Source organism: Crinia signifera, chromosome 7, assembly GCF_055691185.1.
Source record: "Crinia signifera chromosome 7, ASM5569118v1, whole genome shotgun sequence".
NCBI classification, from domain to species: domain Eukaryota; kingdom Metazoa; phylum Chordata; class Amphibia; order Anura; family Myobatrachidae; genus Crinia; species Crinia signifera.
In genome coordinates, this window is record NC_139223.1 from 80,412,886 (window position 1) to 80,436,815 (window position 23,930).

At 42.1% G+C, this 23,930-nt stretch overlaps 1 protein-coding gene across 6 annotated transcripts in view; it reads right to left on the minus strand.

Moving 5' to 3' along the window:
* The window catches only part of METTL22 (methyltransferase 22, Kin17 lysine), a 209,018-nt gene that overhangs the window by 14,917 nt on the left and 170,171 nt on the right, over nucleotides 1-23,930 (minus strand). For all 6 annotated transcript variants that reach the window (XR_014450768.1, XR_014450769.1, XM_083153385.1 and 3 more), the window contains 2 exons: nucleotides 13,561-13,641; nucleotides 6,075-6,177 (listed from right to left, as the gene is read on the minus strand). Coding sequence is in view for 4 of the 6 variants with exons in the window: in XM_083153385.1 (XP_083009511.1) it covers nucleotides 6,075-6,177; nucleotides 13,561-13,641 (184 nt within the window). In the remaining 2 variants the exon portion in view is untranslated. The remainder of the gene's footprint in view (nucleotides 1-6,074; nucleotides 6,178-13,560; nucleotides 13,642-23,930) is intronic.

The window sequence follows — 23,930 nt, forward strand, 5'->3', positions numbered from 1 at the left end:
ATTGTGGTACAACTGGGCAGTGAAAATGAAAAATTTAATTTTTTACACAAAAATGCAGTTCTGGCTCAAAATTTTTCATTTTCATAAGGTATGAAGGAGAAAAAGCACCCCAAAATCTGTGCCCCAATTTCTCCCGAGTACGGCAATGCTTCATGTGTGACCAAAAATGGCAGGACTCAGAAGGGAAGGAGTGATATTTGGATTTTGCAGCACAGATTCTGGTGGAATGTTGGTGGGTGCTATGTCGCATTAGCAAGACCCCCAAAGCACCAATACAGTGGAACCCCCCCACAAGTGACCCCATTTTGCAAACTACACCCCTCAGGGAATTCATCTAGGGGTATAGTGTACATTTCAAACCCCCAGGGGTTTCACTAATTTTGATACAACTGGGCTGTGCAAATGAAAAATTACATTTTTGTACACAAAAATGCAGTTCTGGCTCAAAATTTTTCATTTTCATAAGGTATGAAGGAGAAAAAGCACCCCAAAATCTGTGCCCCAATTTCTCCCGAGTACGGCAATGCCTCACATGTGACCAAAAAATACCAGTTGGGTGCATGGCAGGACTCAGAAGGGAAGGAGTGATTTTTGGATATTGCGGCTCAGATTCTGGTGGAATGAATGGTGGGTGCTATGTAGCATTAGCAAGACCCCCGAAGCACGGTGAAATGATGAACCTAATAATCCATAGATGTGTGGTATATTTTAAAACACTCCTTTATACATAGGCCGGGTTTGTCGGGGCAAGTGTCACACTGGAAAATAGTTTGCTTTCTTCCCTTTTTATAGCAAACTTTGCACCTTTTTTGTGTCCTGCCCTTTTTTCCAGTGGAGGGGATTTCATCAGGAAAATGCTGCCCTGGTACAATACGGGGGCCAGTACTAGAAGTACTGGGGCCCTCTGCCTGCTGGTTCCCAAATATTAGGCCCTTTATGACCTCCTCTTGAAAGTGCATAAATGTCCCCCTCTGGCTGGTAGAACGGAATAGCACGTAAGCGTTATACAGTGCCATCTGGATGATATACACGGCCAGCTTCTTGTACCAGATTTTTGTTTTCCGCAGGGCACTGTACGGCTTCAGTACGTGATCTGAAAGATCCACTCCGCCCATGTACTTATTGTAATCCAGGATACAATTAGGTTTTGAGGTGTGCATACTGGTACCTCGTACAGGGATGGAGGTGGTACTGTCTCCGTGAATTGTTGTCAGTATAAGGACATCCCTCTTGTCCTTATATTTGACCAACAACATATTTTCGGTGGATTGTGCCCTGCTTTCACCCCTTCTCATTACTTGGGCAATGTGCGTTTTTGGGAGGCCTCTTTGGTTCTTGCGCACAGTACCGCAAGCTGCTGTACCTCTTGAACCAAGGGCCTTAAACAGGGGGATGCTAGTGTAAAAGTTATCCACATAGAGGTGATAACCTTTATCCAGGAAGGGGTGCACTAAATCCCAGACAATTTTTCCACTAACACCTACGAGGGAGGGGGGGCATTCTGGCGGTTCAATTCTTGAATCCTTCCCTTCATATACCCTAAACCTGTGGGTGTACCCTGAGGTGCTTTCACACAGCTTATACATTTTTATGCCATACCTTGCCCTCTTATTGGGAAGGTACTGGCGGAATTTAACCCTTCCTTTAAAATGTATAAGGGACTCGTCTATGCAAATGAATTTATCTGGGATGTACATCTCTGCAAATTTGGCACTGAAATGATCAATGACCGGCCTGACTTTGAATAGCCGTTTAAAGGTGGGATCATCTCTGGGTGGGCACTGTGCATTATCGTTGTAATGCAAAAATTTAAGGATTAACTCAAAACGAGTCCGGGTCATGGCCATACGGTAAAGTGGGGTGCTGTACAGAACATCTGTACTCCAATATTGCCTAATTTCTGGCTTTTTTACTATGCCCATATGAAACACCAGACCCCAAAACGTCATCATCTCTACTGCATCTACAGGGGTCCACCTAGCAAATGATGACGTGGGGTTTTGAGCAATAAACTGCTGGGCATATAAATTAGTTTGGTCCACCATTAAATTTATAAAATCATCAGAGAAAAATAATTTGAAAAAGTCAATTTCTCTGAGACCTGTGGAATCAAATTGGATTCCTGGGATGGCCAAAAACTCAGGAACCTGGGGCTCAAAATTGTCTGGTGGTGGGGTCCATACGAGATCAATTATTGGGGGGGGGTCTCAGCTGCTCTACAGGGGCGTCTTTGAGGGGGTCCCTCATCACTAGAGGAGGAAGAGGAGCTTAAGATGAATCCTTCAAATTCCCCGCTTGCATCACTGGCTGTGTCAGAGTCAGAGGCAAGCATGGCATATGCCTCCTCCGCTGAATACATTCTTCTGGATGACTGTGATGACATTTGGGATGACATTTTTATTTTTGTGTTTCTGGTAGTGAAATGTTTCAACACGTGTATAGTGTAGGGGGGGTACAAACTTTATTTCAACCCGGGGGGGTATGTAGTGTGTAGTGTGTATGTAGTGCAGAAAAAAAAAAGAAAAAAAAAAAAAAGGTCCTGCGCCAAAAATTGAGCACAGATGTTGGTCAGTAACGTCCGTCACTGAACAGCGCTCAAAGGCAACAGGAATTTGATAAAAAAAAAAAAAAATAAAATAGATCAACCCTGTGCCGAAAAAGCTGATCAGTGATGTACGTCACTGATCAGCGCACAGTGGCCACAGGACACCCACAAAATCACAGTGTGTGTAAAAAAAAAATTAAAAAAAGACCCCACAGCACCCTCAAAAAAAAAAAAAGGTGATCACTGATGCGACACTGATTACCAGTGAGGGGCAGCAGGTGCACAACCTTTGGTGCAACTGACAGTGCAACTGGCAGCAACTGACAGGTATATATAAAAAAAACAAAACCCTGCACCCCCAAAAAGTTGCTGATCAGCACAGATATACTGATCAGCATAAAAGGGGGGGCAGCAGACACAAAATATAGCACTCTCTATCACTCTCTGTCACTATCTCTCTCTATCTCTCACTCTATGACACTGCAGCAGCAGCACTGACAGGTATATATATATATATAAAAAAAACTCTGCACCCCCAAAAAGTTGCTGATCAGCACAGATATACTGATCAGCACAAAAGGGGGGGCAGCAGACACAAAATATAGCACTCTCTATCACTCTCTGTCACTATCTCTCTCTATCTCTCACTATCTATCACTCTATGACACTGCAGCAGCAGCACTGACAGGTATATATATAAAAAAAAACTCTGCACCCCCAAAAAGTTGCTGATCAGCTAATTTATACTGATCAGCACAAAAGGGGGGGCAGCAGTCAGTTGCACACGCAGCACAGCTGTATATATATAAAAAAAAAAACCAGCACCCCCAAAAAGTTGCTGATCAGCACAGATATACTGATCAGCACAACAGGGGGGGGGGGGGGGCAGCAGACACAAAATATAGCACTCTCTGTCACTATCTCTCTCTATCTCTCTATCTATAACTCTATCACACTGCAGCAGCACAACACAGGAAGTCACAAGAAGTCACAAGATCCAGGAAGCATCCAGCACGCTACAAGCAGTGATCAGGTAAGTATTTGCAAGGATCAGGTCAGTATATCACGGCAGATAGGCACGGTGACCGCACTGCACGCAATTCCAGACCGGAATGGCGTCTGCAGTGCAGTCACCGTTAGTTTAAATCACCCTCCATGGCTGTGATTGGTCCGTCGGTCCGACGAACCAATCACGGCCTTTGGGGGCGGGTGGGGTGACACCAGTGTCACCCTTACACCCCGTGGTGATTGGTGCTGTACTTTACAACACCAATCACCACCGATCCCTGTGTCACCGGCGAACGTTATTCGCCGGTACACAGAAAACGCTGTAATTGGCTGTTCACATTTGAACAGCCAATCACAGCGATCGCCGACGGGGGGGAGGCATCGCCGCCCCCCCTGGACATGCTGGGACATGTCTGCTGTCAGGGACAGCAGACATCTCCAAACTGTCACCGCGTCTATAGACGCGGTGACAGTTTAAAGCCATGACGTACATTTATGCCATGCGTCGGGAAGTACATCCCGGCCATGACGTAAATGTACGTCAAATGTCGGGAAGGGGTTAAGAACCTGAAAAGAGAATACAGTATTTGTCGGGTGCCGGACAGGTTCCCGACAGTCGTTTACCCGATGTCGGGATCCCGACTGTCAAAATGCCGACAGCCGGGTTGCCCAACGGCCACCCGCTATTTTCCCTCGTGGGGGTCCACGACCCCCATAGGGGCTTTTTTGCGCTCGCCATTCTGTCTGGGTCCGGCCAGTCGGGATAATGACTGTCGGGATAATGACTGTCGGGATCCCGACTGTCGGAGTCCCATACCACACCCGTATTTGTCATGTGAACAAAGGACATTCACATTGCAATCTGTGTTGTGACATACTAAAGCAGAATTATTTAATACTTAAATTTGCATGTATGAATGTAATGCCTAAAATTGTATATATGTATTGTTGTGACAAACAACACATAGCAAACTGCTTTGACAACAAAAAACAACATGTAAAAATTGGTGTAAAAAAATAATTATACCCAACAATTTAACCCTTTGAGCACCAAGTGAATTTGTCAAAATTGGTGTGAAAATGTTTTAATCAAAGATAGACTTGAGCACTGAGCCAGGTGCCAGTGGCGGAATTACTGAATATGCTCTGAGCCCCAGGAGCAGCCTTCTTCTCTCTGCTGGGAGCAGTGCTGTGTAGTAGGGTCTGAGCACTAGAACCCTCAGACCCTACTAGGCTTGGAGGAAAACTCCTGTATAGCAGAACCACATGGAAACTGTAATGGCTGTAGAGGCAGCGGAGGCTGTGAACATGTTGGGATGCATCTATAGAGTCGGTAAGGGCTGACACTTGGAATGGAAGTATATCACATGCGCTTCTGCGCATGGCACAGACAGACGAGACGCCGGCAGGGCAGTGCTGCCAAACCGCGCTTTGTGACAGAACCTATACAGAGGTGTATGCATCTCAAGATGCTATTTTTCCATCCACATTTATTTTGCATCATGTACGCCTGATTTACTACTAATCTCACTCAGCCACTACCTGTTTACTGGTGTAATGGTCAGTTTTTGCTGCTGTACACATGTAAATGTTTTCAAAAGACACAGATGTTACTGTAACTCTTCCAGCTGGTAATGACTATTTGATATGTTTTAGCTTCACAATCTCTTTGGAAATAAAATGATATGCCTTCTGCAATCAGTACTAAAAATAGCATCCTCAGATTTATCTGATCCCACTGGGACTTTCCAGCCAAGCAAGACCGAAGTACATGAAGTTATGTGACGCCAGCTCCATTCTCAATGGCACAGAAGAAAGATGCAAACCAGATGTTTCACAATTCTGTTATTTCACTTGCTCTCGACAAATGGCCATGTTAGATATGGTCTGCTGCTCTCATTCTTTATGTCCCATATTTATTTCACATAAGCAGTCAACAGGTTGACACCAAATGGTTGACATAGACAAATGGTGGACACTTGCAAAATATCAACTTGGAGATGGCACACAAAAAAGTCGACATTACTTTTTAATATTTTTTTTTGTGTCAATTTGTCGATTCCATCATGTAGACTCTAAATTAGTTTAGCATGTCCCTTCGGACCAGGTGCCTTGTCCCACTACCACTGCCAAAAGCCCACAAAAAGAAAAAAAAATCCAAAAGACCTCATGTTGACCTTTTCATGTGTTAGCCAATGACATGTCCACTTGTGAATGTTGATCATCTGATGTCAACCTAGAAACTATCCACAGGATACCACAAAGACATAGTGCTGTATTCACTGCGGCCGGCGAGGGGAATAAATGGCGGGGATCACTGGAAACAAGCGATACTCGCCGTTTAACCCCCGTGCTGGTCTCTCGCCCTATTCTATGTTCCGAGGGAATCCTCGCTGTCACAGGACGGTGGGGATTCCCCTAAACAGCGAGGCTCGTGGCTAATATGTATGGCATATTTAATATAAAAAAGTAATTTAAAATTTTAAAGAAGTACAATATTTAGAAATGCTGAAACACTTACCTTCTTTCAACAGATAAGTAAATAGTGCAAGGTTTATTCAAGTTGTGCGTAATTCGTGAAATAGTTTCAAAAAGTGCATTTGTAAGGACATCATCATAAAATACTGAAAAACAAATAATATTTTATTGTGAATTTAGCAGAGTGACAACAAATCGACATAAGCAAAAGGTTGATACAAATTTTTCAGTTTCTTTGGAGTCTATGTCCACACCTGAGCAGGTGGACCCCCAAATAGTGTACCACTTGGATACCATGTGGATAGTAAAGTATGAAAAAGTAGAAAGAAAATCCCCCAAAACTCATGTCATACTTTTCATGTGTCAATCATAGCCATGTTGACCTTTTGACCATGTTGACCATATGGTGTCGACCTAGCATCCAGACCCTAAACAGAACACTGTAATTTTCCTCAGTGTTTTTGGTATATTTGTAAACATTATTTTATTTATTTTTGTATACTTTATGGTATAGTTCCCTAAACACTAATTCCCTCCTCTGGTGTATATTTTTGAAAGCTCTAAATTTGGGGTAGCCAACTCCAGTCCTCGAGAGCTACCAACAGTGCAGGTTTTTCAGATCTCCTCACAGAGGGGTGAATTTATGAAGCTTGGAAAAGTGTTATCTATCCCCATAAAGAACGTTATGAGCAAGGTGATAATGGTTCAGCCAATCAGCTACAATATGTAAATTGACAGGTAAGAGCTGATTGGCTGAACCATTATCACCTTGCTCATAACGTTCTTTATGGGGATAGATAACACTTCTCCAAGCTTCATAAATTCACCCCTCAATCACATGTGAAGTAATAAGCTCCACCTGTGGATCATTTAAAATGTGTCAGTAAGTAATGATTACACCTTTGCAGCAGCTAGGTTGTCTGGAAAATGTGATCTGTTGGTAGCTCTTGAGGACTGGAGTTGGCTACCCCTGCTCTAAATAGTGACAACTGAGACTGTGACCCAAAACTTCAAACGTTTTATATTTTTTTTATACATTTTTTTAAATATAAATTTAGGAAATATTTGCCCTTTGATTTTTCCAAATAACAAGAAATATGAACAAAACCACAATGCAATTAATGGTGAGTGAAGTTTTGCAATGAAGACGTTTATTTCACAGATATGTGAAGTTTTACTATTGTAAAGCAAAACTGAATCTGCTGTGCTATATAAGGAACTGTAAATAAAGTTGTAGAAGTACCCAGTTTTGCTTTAGTTTCACCCTTCTATTTTACAATATATTTCTAAATTTGGCAAAATGTATTATCTAATGAGCCAGGGATGATAAGTAAATCTCTCTGCACATGTTATATGTACCCCACCTGCAATGCACATAGTTTGGTCCATTTGCAAACAAAAACGTGCCCTGCAATCAAGTCTGAATTAGGATCAGAATCTTAGCATAAGATAATGCTGCATAATATAAATAAATTCAAAGTGTAGCATATATATATATGGTAACATAAGGTTCATACAAAAAAAACAACAATAAAGGGTATTTGTCCAAGCCGTGCTCCTTGCATGTAGTGCCTCCAGGCACTGGCAGTCCAAGTCCCTGGCACTACAACACTTAAGTCTACTAACTGGCCCCTAGTCAGCACCATCAGCAGCACACTGCACAAGGTTTAAATCTCTTCTCCTGCAATTATCCCAGTTCCCACCTGTAACTGTGCAGCCCACCTGTCTTTCCGCCAGGCACACATAAGACACCCGTTTGTATATTCTCTCTGTGCTTGCGTGGGTTTCTGTCGGTTACTATTGATTAACCCTAGCAATATTTGGGCATGTGATAGGGAGTAGATTGTAAGCTCCATTGATGCCGGGACTGATGTGAATTGCCAAATATTCTCTGTGCTGCAGAATATGTGCGCTCTACATAAATAACTAGTAATACATAAAGTGTGTCTACAAATCCAGCTGAGCTTTATATCATCGCTATTTATTATAACATTTATCAACTCCACAGATAGCAGTCATACTGTAGCTGCAGACCTCCGACCGTAGTTTGATAACTTAATAGGTTTTATGTAGGGTACACACCAGGACGACCACCATCGTATACGACCGATAGACGACCATGGAACGATTTCCCTTGGACTTCCCGGGAGCTCCCAGGCAGTCCCCAGCAAACGATTAGCAAAAATTGTGGTTTTTTGGCGGAACGATCCAGATCCGATCCCGATGCGCCCGCGATGGTCGTTAAGACGGTCGGATCGCTGGTTTTTGTTTTTTTGCAAGAACACATGCGACCGTCGTCAGATTGGCCTTTGAAATTTGAATGAAGGGGCTGGACTAGCAGAGGGGGAGGACTAGCAGAGGGGGATAGGAATAGCAGCAGCCATTTTAAACCAGTGTATTTCTGCTTTGTTACTAGGGGTTGGGATCGTTTGGTCGAATGCATTATGGTCGAATGTCATTACATCGAATCCATTAGGTCGAATTGCTAAAAGGTCAACATGATTTTAGGTCGACATGGGAAAAGGTCGAAATGATTCTAGGTCGAAAGGTCATTAGTTCGACAGGTCATTAGGTCGACAAGGTCATTAGTTCGACATTGTCTAGGTCGACATTCACAAAGTCGACATGGGGTTTTTCACTGTTTTTTTACCTGAATGTCAACACAGTCGACATGGACACAGTTTATAGTGCACTGCATCCCCTCGCATCGCTCGCTGCGCTCGTTATGCGTCGGGCACGGTGCCTCGCTACGCTCGGCACACTATTTTATTCTCCCGCCACGCCCTAGTGGATGGTAGGGCATGAAATACCGCCTGTCAGCACATGTCGGCTCAAAAAACAGTGAAAAACCCCATGTCGACTTTGTGAATGTCGACCTAGACAATGTCGAACTAACGACCTTGTCGACCTAATGACCTGTCGAACTAGAATCATTTCGACCTTTTCCCATGTCGACCTAGAATCATGTCGACCTTTTAGCAATTCGACCTAATGGATTCGATGTAATGACATTCGACCATAATGCATTCGACCAAATGACCGCATCCCGTTACTAGTGAGGCTTGGTTTATACCTGCTGAACGCTGGACATAACCCTTCCAAAAACTCTTGTTCCTTTGCGTTGGACATTGGGACTGTAAAAAGATAAAACCATTTTAGTTGTTATAGTTATATCCATGTTTTGTTTCATATTTAAATTTGTATAGTTATAGTTATATCCATGTTTTCTTTCATATTTAAATTTTTATAGTTATAGTTATATCCATGTTATGTTTAATATTTAAATTTTTATAGTTATAGTTACCAGTTTACCTAGTTCTTATTATGTTTTAAGTAATTAAAATGTTAATAAACTTTTATGAAAACCACTATACATTTTATTGTGCAGATTGCCATTCACACACACAAGTGAATGGGGCCTAGCAGAGAGGAGTGCATGGAATACTGCAATGGTGGACAATGGTTATATGTATATATCTATATATACACAAACACAGGTGAATGGGGCCTAGCAGAGAGGAGTGCATGGAATACTGCAATGGTGGACAATGGTTATATGTATATATCTATATATACACAAACACAGGTGAATGGGGCCTAGCAGAGAGGAGTGCATGGAATACTGCAATGGTGGACAATGGTTATATGTATATATCTATATATACACACAAACACACACACACAGGTGAATGGGGCCTAGCAGAGAGGAGTGCATGGAATACTGCAATGGTGGACATTGGTTATATGTATATATCTATATATACACACAAACACACACACACAGGTGAATGGGGCCTAGCAGAGAGGAGTGCATGGAATACTGCAATGGTGGACAATGGTTATATGTATATATACACATGGGGCCCACCCGAGCAAACAGTGACATGGTCGGGTGCACGGTTGACAAACCAGTGCTCTATACACACTATATACATTGGTGGCAACAGTGGGCATGCATAGGAGAGCATTGGGAGTGCAAACATACCAGGTTGTTGTTCTGGGAGATGAGACAAGAAGGAGAGTCCAACTGCTGCGCCAGCGCTGTTTGCTATGTGGAAAAACATGGCGCCGGGGGAGTGTTTAGGAAATGCCACTCAAATAGGCTGGATCAAACGACGGACGCACCGACGGACGCACGACGGAGGCGGCAAAAAACACTCACGATCTGCATACGATTGACGGTCGTTCGGCCTGGGATTGCCGGATCCTACCTGCAGCACGTAGGACCAAAGATGCGACCAAACGAGTGGCGGGTACGCGCATTGGATCGGAATCGGATCAAATAAATGGCAAAAACACACGATAGTACATACAATCTGCATACAACCGGTCGGAATTGGATCTTAATTGACAGAATCGGGCCCTAGTCGTCCTGGTGTGTACCCAGCATAAAACTTCCATCAGACAAAAGAGATTTACAGAAACCCATTTTTGTAAAATGATCTTTTCTTGCCATTGTAATAATTACAAGATGAGGAATACTTTGCTGTTTTCTGTGGCCTAGTGTAGGTCCCAGTTTTAAAAATGACAACTAAGCTATGGCATCTGTTCGTAAAGACATAACATTTATAAATAACATAACTTTTTTCCTAAACCAGTGAATTTCCATTCAATAAAAAGAATGAAGGTATCTGCTATGTGTCCTGGTAGGCTTAAGGTGCCCATACACAAACACTGTTCTCCATACTTTTTATACTAGATTGCATCGCATCTATTACAAAAAGCATGCGATGAACTACAGCAGCATGCTTTGTGTACTAGATTTGATGCGATCTAGCACAAAAAGTACGGGCGGCACATACTTTTTGTGTTGTGCAATATGATGTGTGCAGGAGTGTGCATCGCACCAGAAAAACGCACTGTGGCCCTTATTCTGGTTGGTGCGGTCAGAGCCGCACACGGGGCTCCGACCGCACAAACCAAGGGCCGCCCACCCGACGGATCGCCACGGCCGTCCGTACACGGACGGCTGGCGATCCGCACAAAAATGGTGGAGGCTACGCCTCCACCATGGTGGGAGCTGCCCCCTGCCTTCGATGGTCGACGACCATCGAAGGCAGGCCCGCACGCCGCGGCAGCTCCCGCAAGCTCAGACCACACGGACAATCGTCCGTGTGGGAGCTTGAAAGGGGGCTGAAAGCTGACATCCGGCGACGTCAGCTTTCCGCCCCCATGTCATGGTAATGAGGGCGTCATGCCCTCATTACCATGCATACGCCCCGCGTTTGCATGGGAACGCCCATGAAACGCGGGGCGTACACATAGGGTAATGAGGGGCTGAAGCCCCTCACGCCCCTATACGCCCCCTTTGCGGCGGACGAAATCCGTCTGCGGCGAAGGGGGCTGCACATGCGCAGAATGACCTCTGCGCATGTGCAGAACAAAAACATCGGCGGTACGGCCGCACGCGGGCCGTACCGAGCCGAGTAGAATAAGGGCCTGTGTTTGGACACCTTTAGGACTAGGAACACTTAAAATCCAAATTCCGTCATCACAGTGTGCAAAATATCGCTGCTAAAAGCAGAACAGGAGTAGTCATCTATATACTGTATATGTCTAGTGTCTGATTGTGTGTCTCTGAAACACAGCGAGTGAAACTACATCTCTTTCTCTCTCACACATGCACAAAGACAGAGGCAATCACAAGGTAGCAGACTAGCTTTCGAAGCATTTGCTTCGAGAAGGGCTTACTAGTAATATGAAGATGAGTTTTGGAAACAGTTAATCTTATATCTGTACACTGCGTGGTAAATACTAAATTGGGAACAAAAATTACCTATCCCAAAGCACTTAACCCTTTGATTTCCAAGGGATTCAATATACAGTTGGGGTGAAAATTGCAAAGCAAACCTTTTTATTTATCTCTTTATTTATCTCTGCCATTGTTGCTGTGAAATATCCTCAAGATATTTGTTAAAAATGCCAGCGCCGCTCACAGTGACTGTTCATTTTTATCGGTGCAATATTTAACTAAACTTCAGTTAGTTGACTTGGCTGAATTTGTAATTATTTAAACAAAAAGAACAGTCGCTGTGAGCAGCACAGGCATCTTAAATGGCATGCGGTCACTGGGTCTACAAGCATTAGGTCGACACCACTAGGTCGACATGCATTAAAGTCAACATGCAGGAAGGTCAATATGGGTTAGGTCGATAGGGGCATAAGGTCGACATGGGAAAAGTTGACATGGTCATAAGGTCAATATGGGGTCTTTCATTGTTTTTTGAGCCGACACATGGTGTGAGAATAAAATAGTGTGCCATGCGAGGGGACGCGGTGCTACATTTCAGTGTCCATGTCGACATCCAGGTTAAAAAAAAAACAGTGAAAACCCCATATTGACCTTATGACCCAGTCGACCTAATGACCCTGTTGAACCCATGTCGACCTTCAATCATGTCGGCCTAATGCTTGTAGACCTAATGCTTGTCTACCCAATGATCCCATTCGTTGAAACAAATATTTTGATCTAGCCTCATTGTCTGTGTAAATACAGATGACCAAATATAGGCGTCTAACTAGACGTATTGTTGACCTAAACCCGCTTGATCCGCTAAGCTAGTTATCATTTTAGGGCAAACTCCTATGTTGGTTAACATTTTTTTTCATCAGAGCCTGAAAAGATCCTATTGAGCTGTGTTATGCTTGTAACCCACACCAGATTAACACCAGATTCTCATTTGTTTCTTGGTGATTTTGAGATTGGCTAAATAGCTAAAAATGTATTGCCATTGACAACTGACAATGGATTTACAACATCATAAATGATGCTTCAATGCCTGATAAATACTGTTACTTTTGACATGAAATTGCTGTCCATGTCCGTCTGTTTAATTTAACAAAACTGATGCTTAGTGATTTATTAAATAGGAGTGGCAACACATATTAAACAAAAAATATTGGCAAACTTCGAGAGTAGCAAGAAAGATTATTCTTCCAACCAAGGGCCTAATGTTGACCTGATTGCAAAGCACCTTTATGTAATGGACACAACCATACTTCACTGCAGGCGTGTCAGATGTAACGTGCAGATAGATTTAGGGGGAAATTTACTAAGATGGGAGTTCTATTTCACATGGGATGTTGCCTTTGGCAAACAATCAGATACAATCTATTATCTTCTAGAATGTGCTAAATAAATAAGTCGATTCGGATTGGTTACCCACAGACACATCCCATATGAAATAGAACTCCCATTAGTAAATTTCCCCCTTAGATTTGAGGCGGGTGCATTCAAACTGAAATCTAAATTGCAGTGTAAAAAAAAAGCAGCAATGTCATCAATCTAAGATTTACATCTGTGAACACGAAAGCTCAAATATACTACAGGTTATCGTCATCTGATTTAAGTCTTTGTGGTATTCATCTGAAAGGAAATCTGATGCAGACAAATATATACAGTACTGTGAATATATTTTCCATGATCACATTCTTATTTTGAAAAAAATGATATACAACATGGTCTGATAGGTATCAAAAAAGGTTAAACTGAATGAATAAATAAAAAACACAACAACATAATACATTACCATCTGCCGCAAGGATGACAGTTGTTTGATCATAAAGGTCGGCTATGTCATCTTCTGTCCAGCTGTAAGAAGCATCTGCTTCTAAAAAAAAAAACAGGATACTGTATGCATCAATTCGTCTTAATTAACTATTACCACAAACATACTCTGGGCAGTATTCAATGAAAAAAATTCTCTGTGCATGGCGAGAGATTTTTTCTCTCGCCATGCACTCTCCCTGTTCCGGAGCCTCCTGCTGCCACTATTCAATGTATTTAAGACTCGCCGCCACTCGCGGGGAGTCTTAACCCCATGCAGCGGACGAGCGTCCGCGGCAGGGAGCTTTCAGGGAGCCGGGGGACGGAAGCAGCCAGAGAGATTAAAGTCTCCCTGGCTGCTCCAGAGGAATGTGGAGGGGAGGGAGGCTCCCCAGGACCCAGGCAGCACAGGCTGCCCCCCCCCTATAGCCAGCGGGGGACCCAGTATTCACTGCACCCGATCGTGCATAAAAAACGATCGGGTGCAGTGAATATATGAATATCTAATGAGCGGCTCAAGCGCTCCGGCCCCCTGCTGGCTGCACTGTGTAAAAAAAAAAAAAAAATTAAAAAAAAATATTTTTTTAAAATTAAATATATATTCATGTGCTATAAGCACATGAATAAAAATAACATGCCCCTTCACAGAAAAAAAAACCTGATTTTTTTACACCAAAATTAAAAAAAAAAACCTTTTAGTTTAAAAGTTCACATTCCAGCTCTCCATCAAAACATGGAGAATTTCTACATGCAGAGAGACGGCGAAAATCACTTAGAAAGACGGCGAATATTTCACATTGAATAGGGTGGTTCACTTTTGGAGAGCAAAATGCTCCGTCCAAGGCGAAAAAAGCAAAAATTCTCCATAAAACACAGAGAATTTTTCTCATTGAATACTGCCCTCTATGAGAAAATTTGAAAATTGATGTACCTAATATAACGTTTAGTAAATATAAACTTTCTTCTACTAGTGTAATCTAGAAAATTGTAGAGATGTGCGGGTTTGGTTTTACTCGGATTTACTTGGTTCTCAAATCTGGATCTTATTGTTCATCGTCTGTCACATGTTTTGTATAGCCACTAAGATCTGGATTTGAGAACCATGTAAAACCGAAGCCGCACATCTCTAGAAAATAGTGTAGTGCCTTGGATGACTGGCCTGTGCTGACTTGGGGGGTCCTGTGCACTGGACTTGTAGTTTAGTGTTAGGGACTCACATGATGATGATGAGGACACCTTGACACGAGGGTGGGCTCATACATTTTTGGACAAAAAATATTTTTTTGTTAATTCCAGAGTTATCTATTATTGTTGTTCTTTGTTGCTTCTTTGTAGCACCTCTCATTATTTTTGTAATTATGGTGTGCAATCTAACCCCCTTTATTCTATATTGTGTACATGCAGAAACTTCGATGGAGACTCCTTCAGCTTGACAACTACCTCTCCTGGGTATTTTTAATTAGGAATGCGTTCCTTGCATTTAAAGACCGCAAGGAACACTTTATTATATGGAGTTGGTCCCACCTTTGCTGCTTTAACTGTCTCCCTTCTGGGAAGGCTTTTCACTAGTTGTGAACCCATTCAGCCACAAGAGCTTTTATTTGCATATTTTCTTTTATGAAAAAGGGAAAAGACACTCCTGCGCAATCCTATACCATGGATAGTACAAAAGACCATATAGAAACATAGAAACATAGAATTTGACGGCAGATAAGAACCATTTGGCCTATCTAGTCTGCCCCTTTTTTTACCCTTCAGGTAAACTCAACCCTTTTTAATCCTTATTTCTTTGTAAGGATATTCATATGCCTATCCCAAGCATGTTTAAATTGTTCTACTGTCTTAGCCTCTACCACCTCTGATGGGAGGCTATTCCACTTATCCACTACCCTTTCTGTGAAGTAATTCTTTCTAACATTTCCCCTGAACCTACCTCCCTCCAGTTTCAGTGCATGTCCTCGTGTTTTATTACTTGTTTTCCTTTGAAGAAAATTTCCCTCCTGTACTATGTTAAAACCCTTGATATATTTGAAGATTTCTATCATGTCCCCCCTTTCCCTTCTCTGCTCCAAACTATACATGTTAAGATCTTTTAGTCTATCCAGGTAAGTTTTGTGATGTAGGCCATGAACCATTTTAGTTGCCCTTCTTTGTACACTCTCCAATGTATTTATATCCTTCTGAAGATACGGTCTCCAGAATTGGACACAGTATTCCAGATGAGGTCGTACCAATGACCTATAAAGTGGCATTATTACGTCTTTTTTTCTGCTACTGATTCCTCTCCCTATGCAACCAAGCATCTGACTAGCCATATGACTATATACACTGACTATATACACTTCTGTATATAAACGTAAATTTATTGAATAAAACTCATATCATAAAAATAGGGAAAAAATGTACAAATTGTACTGGCAATGTTAAAAAGAAAAATGGGGTAGTGTGGCCTAATACCGGTATACACTCTGGACATACACACATAAAATATATAAGGGACCCTTAATAGGGTATAGGTTCAGTATTTGTAAAAGTCACTCATCAATGCTATATTAGGCAGGGTGACTTAGAAAGTATCAAAGCACAAGGTTCCACACTCCTGTACAAGTTGTAAAGTACTCGTGAGAGGGACTGAGAGATAGGTACCGTATGTCCTCGGGGAAACAGATGGTGTCTGCCGGCAGACTTCAAGTTCTCTCCTGCCGCTTGCAGCTGAATAGCCTGGCGTGCCCAGAGGTCCTTCTCTGTTAATCAATGCGTTTCACCCGCGGGCTTTGTCAGGATACGCAGAGTGGATCAGTCTGTCCATGATTTTCTCTTATGCCGTTGCCGCGATACAGACCTCATGGAGAGGAGGGGATTTTGACACAATGCTGTTCCTGCTCATCTCCCAGTGTGATTCCTCCAGTCAGTAATCTGCTGTTGGCTATTCCTTGTGTTCCTTTCCAAGTCCCAGAGTCTCTACTCCAGTTATCCTCCATGCAGCTAATGCTCCCAGCAACCAGACTCCAGTTTCCAAGCTGCAGTACAACATACCACTTCCAAGAGCAGCCGAGACTTCCAGCAGGTGTAATCACCAGCAAGCATGAAAATCACTAAAATAGTGTTTTTTGAAAACCAAAGTTGACAAACTGTTGTAAATCTTACTAACTATATTATTGTATACACTCTGTAGCCCCTAACTCTCTAATTTTTGATACCCGTAGGGAGCAAGACAAATCGCCAGTCCTGTTGAGGGCTCGGAATAGATCCAGCTTTAGTTGAATATCAACAATCTATATTCTAGAAAGCCTTATTACACCCTTACCTGTTTTCTGTAAATCAAGAACTGGTGTAGGAGGAGATATCTGAAAAACAGTTGCAGCATGGAAGGCTAGGGGATAGAGGGTGGTTTCAGAGTGGGGAAAGTGACCCCCCTTGGCTTGTTTGTTTTTCAGTTGCCAAAATATAGCACAAATTATATAAATGGTACCATTTATTTTGAAAGGACATTACGTTGTAAATCCTGTCAATATATATATAATCCATGCAAAAATGAACTGTAATTCAAATTAAATTAGGATAACGTATTAGATTTTAATTACTTATAAAAATTGGATTTTACAATATTTACCTATGAAGAGCAAACAGAAGTAATTCATGTCTAATAACTGACAATAGCTAAAGGTACACAGGGATTAGAAAATATGGGTGTGGTATAGCACTTCAACATTTAGGATTCCAACAGTCAGTATACTGCCATCTGGATCCTGACTATCGGTACTCTGACATGGGAATGAGCGCATCAAAGCCCCTTATGGGCTTGCTACAGGTTCTATTCTCTTTCATGGGGGTCGTGGACCCCCACAAGGGAGAATAGCCCCTTTTATGTCAGGATCTCAATTGTCTTTCATTTAAACAGTCGGGATGTCATCCAGCACCCAAAATGATATCAGATACCAAATGTAACTGTAAATGTGTTATAAAGATATTCTACAATATGACAAACATGAAATAAGATTTTGTTGTTTATGCAGAAGCAGATTAAACAAAACACACAGTAAGTAAAATCATAACATGAAAAAACAAAAAACCTTTGTAATTATTTGCTTTACATAAACCAAATGTCCCTTCATATTAAATTCTGCAATAGAAAATAATACTTTGCAAAATCAACATTAAGCAGTCAACTCCCTGGGGATTTAGGAACATTTGCCATCATTCGTACTTATAGGAAAGCTGTGAAAATCTTCAACTATGCCAACATTTAAATGTGACTTTTCATTATTTCAGTAATTAGGAAAAAATCCAGTAAATTGAGGACGGTAAATACATGACAGGTAATAAAATGTGACAGGAAATAACAAAAGTCTTAAAATCAAATAAATACTGATTTTGAAAACAAAAGAATAATTAAAATAATGAAATAGTTTATCGGAAGCTACATATAGAGATGTGTCCTTAGGGGTGGTATTCAATCCTAGCCGCTATTTCCACTGGAGGAAATAGCGTCTGTCGCCTATTCAATGCTGCCATTTCTGACAGCATTTAAGGCAGTTTCGACAAAACAGATCCAACTTTAAAACAAGACTGATCTGTTTTGTTGGAAACGGACATGGATTGTCGTATTCACGGCCGTTTTTCGGCAATCTGCGGCCGCTTTCACCAATCTTGACTGTTGGTACTTTGAATACAACAGTCCACATCCGGTTGAGAAAAGCAAAAATCGCCTGGACTGAATACCCCCTATGGGTTCAGAAGCACAAAATGGAACATCTTGTAATTCAGATCCCAGAAGTCTTGGCTGCAGCGAGCGCCTTTTTCACTAAAAATATGTATCTTATTCACATATATAAAACTACACTGTTAGACTGTAGTGATCACAAACGAGTCTGCATCTGCATATGCAGCTGTTGAAGTTTTATTTGCAACTTTGTACATGTCTAAATCTAATTTCAGTTAAAGTGGCAGCAACTTTCAGTGGTGTATCACGGTCTGTGATCCCAATAAGATGCAAAATGTTATGAAAAAGAAGTACTATCCACATCTCGGAGCAGCTCAGTTGCATTGGGCACTTTGCTTCATTTTGCGTATTGAGGATAAGTGTATGAGGACACATCTATCATCTATAGATATGTCTAGTGTCCATGAGACTCTGAAACACTGCCTTCTGCTGGCAGAGAGTGAAACTACATCGCTTTCTCACACTTGCCACAAACCCAGAAGGTAGCAAACTAGCTTTCGAAGCTTTTGCTTCGAGCGGGCTTACTAGTTATATATATGGTCATGAATGAAACTGAAGCAGCTAAAACATGCAGACCATTATCTTAGGCAATCTTGGATATTACTAATAGCCAAAACAAAAGACAGATAACATCATTAATAATATATAAAATGGATATATTTTGCAAGAATATTATTAGTAGGTTTCCATTTATGCAATTACTGATTACTATTCAAATATAGCTTACATGAGGAAATGACATAATTATATAAATGAGAAATATAAAAGATAGATGCATTTACACATCAATTTGACTAATGTAGCAGTGGGTAAACAGTCTGATAATTACAGCTACGCAGCTCACAGAAATTATTAGTGCATGCCAAACTCTTATACAAGTATTATTAGTAGAGCATATTATGTAAATATATTACCATGGAGCTCTCTCACACCCCTCTTTTATTAATTAAATGTATTAAACATATGTTTCAGGTTTGTCCATCTGATACAAGAGGACCGCACATGCAGGCAGTCTTTTCGGCGCGTGCCGCAGGCAGTATCTGGGTATTCCCCATAAAACACAGACGTTCCCTAGCCGTTGGGAGGGCTTAGCAGCCTCCTTCTCTACATGGCCTACATGAGCCCTGGCTCACTCAGCACTGTGAGCAGGGTAAAAAAAATTATTTGATGGTGAATGCACGGCTGCAAATATTTTGGCCGCCGTGCAAAGGGGCGGGGAGAGGGTCTAGATCGGTCTTCTGTGCAACAGATATTCATAAGCAACAAAGTCTAACATTTGTCAAAGTACGACATCCAGGCGCTGTGAAAAGCAAAGGATGATGGGAACATGTGTAATTTTAGAATAGCTGAGGATTTGCTTGAGACAGATCCTTGATATAGGAATTGCTCATAATGTTGATGAAAAATGCCTCAAACTTGCCATAATATATATAGTGAAGCACAAAGACAATTGCTGACTTCTTATCCTCTCTGTTCAGGTGTCATCCACTTAGATTTTTCAATCTACTGCCCATGCTTATCTGGAAATGTGTTATGTGGCACTGAAGCTTATGCTACCTGCTTTTTGACTTCATATTAAGCTCTCTCTTATCTCCTGTAAACCTTTCTGCTTCATGTAGATGCAAATTTAAAACCCAAGAAGAATAACATTATAATCAATGACAGCATAAAGAAACACAATGTAACATACATGCCTTTTGGCAATGTCGACGTTCAAACTAGACACTGTAGACTTCTCAACTGGATATCGATCCAAGGAGGGTGAAGACTTGTTTTCTGACTATTGCTGATCTATCATGGAACTTGCCTTAAGCTGGCTAAAATGACTGACTAAAGATATTGTCCAATCTGGCCGGTAACAACAAAAATCTGGTAATATCTGTATGACCCTTTTGTCAGTTTTCCAAAATGGTCAACTTTTTTTAAGTATATAAGTGAAAGGAGAAAATCAAATGGAGGAATAATAAGACTTCCGACAGACACTGAGAATTTGGTGGAGTGAGACAAGGCAATTGCAGATCATCTAAATAATTATTTTTGCTCCGTATTCACTATAGAAGGAGAAGGGAAGGGACCACAGTTAAGTTGCAAGGACATTCATAAAAATAATGTAGATGGAAGTACATTTACTAAGGAGAAAGCCCTAACAGAACTCTCAAGACTGAAAGTGGATAAATCAATGGGGCCAGACAGAATACATCCAAGGATACTAAAAGAACTAAAAGATGTGCTGGTAGCGCCATTAATAGATTTATTCAACCAGTCACTAGATACAGGTGCAGTTCCAGAGGACTGAAAAAGAGCAAATGTAGTTCCACTGCACAAAAGCGGAAGCAAATAAGAAGCAAGTAACTACAGACCAGTGAGCCTTACATCAGTAGTAGGGAAATTAATGGAAACACTATTAAAATAAAGAATAGTGGAATATCTTAAATGAAACAACTTACAGGCTCCAAAACAGCATGGTTTTACTACAGGGAGATCATGCCAAACAAATCTCATTGACTTTTTTGACTCCGTGACCAAAATAATAGATGAGGGGGGGGGGGGGGGGGGGGGCTGTAGATGTGGCATATCTAGACTTTAGTAAGGCATTTGACACTTGAAAGTGTGGGATTGGATTATAAAACAATTAAATGGATAATCACCTGGTTGCAGGTAAAGGGGTGTATTCACTGTTGGTCGTTAGGTCAATTCTGTCTAAAACAGCATATTTTACGCCTGGAAAAAAAGTCTAGATGAATTGTAGTATTCACTATAATTTTTTCTAGACAGTCTAAAGCATTTCACCTGTCAACTCTTTTCGTTTGCCTCGCCTGTCTAAATGAGTCATTTAGACTTTTTTTTTCACTTTGTCTAAGCTCCGTCATGTTAATCTGATTTAGCCTATTTAGTGTGTGATTGTCTAAATGGATTCTACAGTTTTCAGGCAGGCTTTAGACAAAGTGAACTAGACAATTTCTTCTGTCGGGACTGCTCTACAAAACCTTAAATATTATTTTATTTATGTCGTTTTTGACATGAATCGATGTAATTTATTTTCATTTTGTTTGTAAATATATTTTGTATGTTTATTATTGCCCATATGAATATATTTTGATTTTTATAATTATTTTTTTTACTCTACCCAGTGTAGTGGTCTAGTGCTGGGTGAGTGTAAAACTTTATATTTTTCTTCAAACTCCCCTGCTTCGTTCATGTAAATGCAGGGGAGTTAACTGGGCACCAGCTGTTTTAATTTTACTGTGTGGGAGGGGGGACTCCCTGCTGGGCACAGACCTGTCCCCGGAGTGAAACTCCGTTTGCCCTGCATGATTTCTGCTCACACGCTGGCAGCCAGCCCCCCGGCTGCTGACACAGCGTGACCCGGTCCCGTAGCTCTGATGCGGCTCACCCCAGACACCCAGAGGATATTACTGCGCTCTGCTGTGTCCCCCCCTCCCTGCTGGGTACAGACTCCGTCTGCCCTGCATGATTTCTGCTCACACGCTGGCAGCCAGCCCCCCGGCTGCTGACACAGCGTGACCCGGTCCCGGAGCTCTGATGCGGCTCACCTCAGACACCCAGAGGCTATTACTGCGCTCTGCTGTGTCCCCCCCTCCCTGCTGGGTACAGACTCCGTCTGCCTTGCATGATTTCTGCTCACACGCTGGCAGCCAGCCCCCTGGCTGCTGACACAGCGTGATCCCGTCCCAGAGCTCTGATGCGGGCATGCATCTCACCTCACCTCACGCTCTCCCCCTGGTCCCCCTTTGCTCCGGACTGTGTCAGCAGCCGGGGGGCAGGCTGCCAGCGTGTGAGCAGAAATCATGCAGGGCAGACGCAGTCTGTACCCAGCAGGGAGGGGGGGACACAGCAGAGCGCAGTAATAGCCTCTGGGTGTCTGGGGTGAGCCGCATCAGAGCTCCGGGACCGGGTCACGCTGTGTCAGCAGCCGGGGGGCTTGCTGCCGTGTGAGCAGAAATCATGCAGGGCAGACGGAGTTTCACTCCGGGGACAGGTCTGTACCCAGCAGGGAGGGGGGAACACAGTAAAATTAAAACAGCTGGTGCCCAGTTAACTCCCCTGCATTTACATGAACGAAGCAGGGGAGTTTGAAGAAAAATATTAAGTTTTACACTCACCCAGCACCAGACCACTACACAGCACCTCTCCATAAAGATAATGGCAGAGGAGTGTGGGTGTGACTGGCCTGCAGGCAAATTGGACATGCCCCATTTTGCCTAATAGGTGTTTTAACGCCTGGAGGCGTTCCGCCCTGTATTCATTGTGAATACACTAATTGGTGAAAAGCTGAAACCAAATACGCCTGTCTAGCTGATGTAAAAGCTAGAACAGGTGGAACTACATCAGCTAACGACGGACCCTGAATATGCCCCAAAGAGGGAAAGTATGCCTTTTTGCAGACGACACAAAGATTTGCAACAGAGTAGACACACCAGAAGGGGTATATCAAATGACTGATGATCTAAACTTGAGAATTGGTCAAGAGCATGGCAACTACAGTTTAATGCAAAATTATGCACTTGGGACTCAAAAACCCAAAAACTCAATATAGTATCAAGGGTACTACAGTATAATGGAAACTGCTGAGGAGGAAAGGGATCTTGGAGTCACTATTCCAAGTGACTTAAAGGCAGGAAAGCAATTTAGCAAAGCAATGGAAGGCTAGTCAGAGGCTTGGTTGCATAGGGAGAGGAATCAGTAGCAGAAAAAAAGAAGTAATAATGCCTCTTTATAGGTCATTGGTACGGCCTCATCTGGAATACTGTGTCCAGTTCTGGAGACCATATCCTCAGAAGGATATAAATATATTAGACAGTGTACAAAGAAGGGCAACTAAAATGGTGCATGGCCTACATCACAAAACTTACCTGGAAAAACAAAAAGATCTAAACATGTATACTGTAGTTTGGATCAGAGAAGGGAAAGGGGGGACATGAAAGAAATATTCAAATATATGAAGGGTTTTAACATAGTACAGGAGGGAAAATTTCTTCAAAGGAAAAGAAGTAACAGAACACGAGGACATGCACTGAAACTGGAGGGAGGTAGGTTCATGGGAAATGTTAGAAAAAATTACTTCACAGAAAGGGTAGTGGATAAGTGGAATAGCCTCCCATCAGAGGTGGTAGAGGCTAAGACAGTAGAACAATTTAAACATGCTTGGGATAGGCATATGTATATCCTTACAAAGAAATAAGGATCAAAAAGGGTTGAGACTACCTGAAGGATAAAAAAGGGGCAGACTAGATGGGCCAAATGGTTCTTATCTGCTGTCAAATTCTATGTTTCTATGTAACTTGCTCCCATAAATTACCAGTTTTTGAACAAACCAGCTAGATTGGACAATAAATGTTTAGGTATATGTCCAGCTTAACTCCTGCTGACGAATTACAAAAATACTTCTTTACCAAAGTGGAAGTCAGTCATTTAGTGTAGAGCAGTGGTCGGGGAACAGGGGAAAATTACCCCAAATGGGGTAAAAATGAAGTTCCTTTATGGACAGCCCACCACGTGGCAGTCACACTGTTTAAGTGCTGCTGCAGTGCGGACAATGAAAATAAATTCCAGGGGTAATGGAAAGTCGCTCTGCTGAGACACAGCCTTTTGGTAGCACAAACATCCAT